The sequence below is a fragment of the Aplysia californica genome, unplaced genomic scaffold (assembly GCF_000002075.1).
Source record: "Aplysia californica isolate F4 #8 unplaced genomic scaffold, AplCal3.0 scaffold00852, whole genome shotgun sequence".
NCBI classification, from domain to species: Eukaryota; Metazoa; Mollusca; class Gastropoda; order Aplysiida; family Aplysiidae; genus Aplysia; species Aplysia californica.
In genome coordinates, this window is record NW_004798122.1 from 52,195 (window position 1) to 56,511 (window position 4,317).

The 4,317-nt window shown below is 38.7% G+C and overlaps 1 protein-coding gene across 1 annotated transcript in view; it reads left to right on the forward strand.

Moving 5' to 3' along the window:
* LOC101848696 (arylsulfatase B) overlaps positions 1–4,317 on the forward strand; it is a gene marked incomplete in the record, with an annotated part of 16,902 nt that overhangs the window by 4,025 nt on the left and 8,560 nt on the right. Inside the window, 4 exon segments of the mRNA XM_013088987.2 lie at positions 563–614; positions 1,596–1,699; positions 2,955–3,061; positions 3,845–3,909. Of these exon segments, the coding sequence (XP_012944441.2) occupies positions 563–614; positions 1,596–1,699; positions 2,955–3,061; positions 3,845–3,909 (328 nt within the window).

The window sequence follows — 4,317 nt, forward strand, 5'->3', positions numbered from 1 at the left end:
GGGCTATACTTTACTTTTTTACTCCATCCATAAATCAATTATGGACAGCAACTGCTATCAATATTATTGTTTACCATGTCCCTTTACTATTTATGAGGTTTCACGAATTAGAAATGTTGAAACCAAGAAAAACACCTCTGCAAGCTGCGCACATCCAAAATGGAAATTATTTTTCAAATGTTCGAAATGCTGCAAAATCTTTTGTGCCAGAATTTGTCTCATTGACTATAGAAGAAGCCCCAAGTCTTCTTAATCATTATTTCTTCTATTTCCCTGTAAGAAATATTCTTCTTTGCAGATGCTTTGGGCTTTCTTAGACATTGACAGTCAAACTTTTATCACTACTATGATTATGATTATTATTATTATGATTATTATTATTACTATTATTTTTATTATTATCGGTTGATATCATTTTTATTAGTAGCATTATCGTTATGTATGCTATTTATATAATCATCACCTTTAATTGTTCGTTAGTCTTATTATTTTTTTAATATTACCATTGTTGTTGCTAGTATTATTGCTATTAATCATGTCCTATTTTTTCCTCTTTCCAAAGGTCACGGAGTGCTTTCATGACTGGCTACTACCCCTTCAGGATGGGCCTACAGGTATGTTTGTCTGGAACTAGAGAATCTTGGAAGTTAATTGTCGTAGGTTTCTATTTTTTAGATATTTTTTTTCTGGTCCTGGTCACCTCGTGCCGGAGTATAGGCCACCAACAAGAGTTCTCCATCACCTTCTTCTGGCTTGGACTAAAGTCTCCAACTCTATCCAGCTGTATCCTATCTTCATCATCATCATCACCTTCATCTTAGAAAGTCATCAACATTGTTGTGTGCGTTTGTGTGTATGTGTGTTTTTATGAGTTTATGCGTGCGTATGTATATGTGAGCATACATTTGTGTGTATGTATATTTGTGAGTGTGTGTATGGGTGTGTGTATGTGTTAGTTTTTTACTGTGCAGGTGCGTGGGAGTGTGTATGTGCATTAGCCTACGTGTGTGTGTGTGCATGTGTGTGTGTGTGTGTGTGTGTGTGTGAATGACGTTGTGTCTGTGTATAAGTGTGCATTAGTTGCGCATGTTTAAAATTATAATACATATATATGTGTTTGTATGTGGGCAGGTATATGTGTGTGTGTGGGTGGATGTAAAATTATCTAATATCACTGTCCAAACATTGAGAAGGAAATACACCATTCTTGTAAAAATTTTGATACATATCACGAGATGTGGATGTATGTTTTTCTGAAAATTGTTGGTGTCATTAAATATCTAGCTTTCTGAAAATTAACTTCATTCCATTATTCCCTCTCTCCCTTCTTTCCCACCCTCTCCCCCACCCACTCCCCCACCCTCTTCCCCATTCCCCCTGTCCCTTCTCGGTGGGTGGTTGGCAGGTGGTCTGGTGTGGTTTGCTCCTTCTTTCCTATCAAACATCTATTGTCCTCATCTCCCCTTCTTCTTTTTTATGTCTGTTACTCTCTTGTAACACCTCTAATCTTCTGGCGCTCATATGACCTTATGCAGTTGTGAGCGCCGTAAAACCTCTTGTAAAAAAAATAAAAAATGTCCCTTCTCTCCCCCAAGCACATGGTAATCTGGGCCCAGGTCCCTGTGTGTGTTCCCCTCAACAAGACTTTTCTGCCAGAGGTCATGAGGTCACACGGTTACGCTACACACGCCATGGGAAAGTAGGTCATCTCTTTGAAACGCTCATGTTGCTGTTGTTCTTGTTGTTGTTGATTTTTTTGTTGTCACACACCATGGGCCAGTACATCCTCTCTCCTACACATGCTATGGGAAAGTAGGTCGTCTCGTCAACACAAAGTCATACTGTTGTTGTTGTTTTTGATGTTGTTACATTGTTGTTGATTGTTGTTGATTTTTTGTTGCCACATGCCATGGGCAAGTACATCCTCTCTCCAACACAGTCTCGAGTTGTCTCTTGGAGTGGGAGGGAGGGGGAGGGGGGAGAGGGGTTATAATTTACTTTAAAAATTGAACAAATAAAACTTTGATTTACAATGATGTACATAAATACACAAATACAGCATAATGCGGATAGCTCAAATTCATTGGGACTGGCCTCGGTAGTTCGAGGGATCCGTAGTTCGAGGGATATCTTACAAATGTGAAGAAGAAGAGAAAAAAAAGGAAGGACCGCAGGCACAGTTCGATGGATGCATTATTTCGAGTCTTCTTATATATTGACGTATCCATGTTATACTGTACATTATTATTAACAACACAATGTCACAAAAACAATTTCGTGGTTGGCAGGTGCTCTAGTATGGTTTGCTTCTTCTTTCCTATCAAACATCTATCGTCCATATCTCTCCTGCTTCTTTTTTTGTGTATGTTACTCTCTTGTAACACCTCTATTCTTCGGCATTTATATGACATTACTGGGTTGCAAGTGCCGTAAAACTATTACAAAAACTAACTAAAACATAGACAATCTACACACCACTGCTGGTGGCAACTTTGTCGCGTCCTGTTTTGATCTTGGCGTATCGTGTAATGCTCAAGGACACACCCCAGTGACCACCCACCTAACCTTATCCGACATCATTTTCCAAACAGTGAGAAGGAAACACGCTACTCTTTTTAAAATTTGATTTATATCACAAGATAATATGGATGTATGTCTTTCTGTCACCAACTTACACTTGATGTTATTGTGACGAGCGTGAACTCACTAACCACTGGAGGTTTCACTTACCACCTACATAATGTTGTTTTTCTCACATGTCAGTGGGTGGTTAGTGGGTGCTCTGGTGTGGTTTGCTCCTTCTTTCCTATCAAACATCTATCGTCTTAATCTCCCCTCTTTCTTTTTTGTGTGTGTTACTCCCTTGTAATACCTCTAGTCTTCTTCACTTATATGACCTTTTTGTGTTGCAAGTGCCGTATAACTCTTACGATACGAAACAAATTACCTTTCAGGTGGCATCTGGGTATGTGTAACTGGAAGTGCACTCCGACCTACCGCGGCTTCGACTCATTTTTTGGATACTACGGCAGTCGTGAGGACTACTACTCCAAGATTAACAGTGAGTAATGATTGTTTTTTGTCATCATCATCATCATCATTCATCATCATCATCATCATTATTCATCGTCGTCATCATCACCTTCATCATCATCATCATCATCATCATCATCATCATCATCATCATCATCATCATCATAATCCTTTATCACCCCGTGCTTGAGTATAGGCCACCAACAAGAGCTCTCCATCTACTTCTGTCCTGAGCTATAGTCTCCCCCTCTGTCCAGCTGTATCCCATCTCCTTTAGGTCTGCTTTTTTGTGTACTCATTTGTGTTTGAATGGTTCTACAATGAACCACGCATTCAGTGGTATTAGACTCAACAAGACCTCCCATCATTTAGCTATTCTGAATGTGGCCGGCCAGCTGATCAGACGTATTAACTAAGCTAAAAGTTTTGAGAACATTCTTTAATTGCAGTTTTTAAAATTTAAGGAACAAGTTGCTGGTGGTTGAGAATATTTTCATCTAAATTTAAATTCTAAATGTTGAAAAAAAGAAAAGAAAATACATAATGTAGTTATACAATTATTTTCAAAGAATGAAACACTTTTTCTTCTCTCTCGCCTCTCTATGGAACTTTACAGCAACTGCAGCAAACCTGCACTTATTACTACATGGCATTGGACAAAAGGGCGAGAGCCTAGATGTTGCTGGATCAATAACAACTTCTCTCTCGCCTGAAAAATGTGCTTTCTAGGACTACAACAGTTGGTTAGCTTGCCAAAGTTTTACTTTGAATTTAAATTACTTAATAAGTTTTCTGTTCTTTTTATTCCCAGTGAAATACTTTGACTTCCGTAACAACACAGATGTGTTTCTGAATGCAAAAGGAACTTATTCCACAGTAAGTATTAAAGAAATATAACAGCTACAACCAGAGTTGTCTAAGATGACTGAATCTTTTTCCTAGAGAAAAGTGTTTGCCATAGACAGCTGGACATTTTAGACTGTGTCATTTAACGTAAAAAGATAAGTAGGGATAAATGAAAAGTGACCTTGCCCATGTGCTTCTATTCTGTCGACTCAGACTAAAAATGACCGTTATTGTGTTGGTATTGTGTTTTTAGACTGTTTGGCTAGCAGCAGAAAGGTGGTGGGTTCGAATGCCGTTAGGTGCCTGATGTTGTGTCCTTGGGAAAGTCACTTTACATAGATTTTCGTCATTTTACCCAGGTGGAAATGGGTACCCGGCTATAGACAGTGAACGATCTTGTCAGTTTGATAGTGTTTGAGCGCATGAAATCCGCAGCTT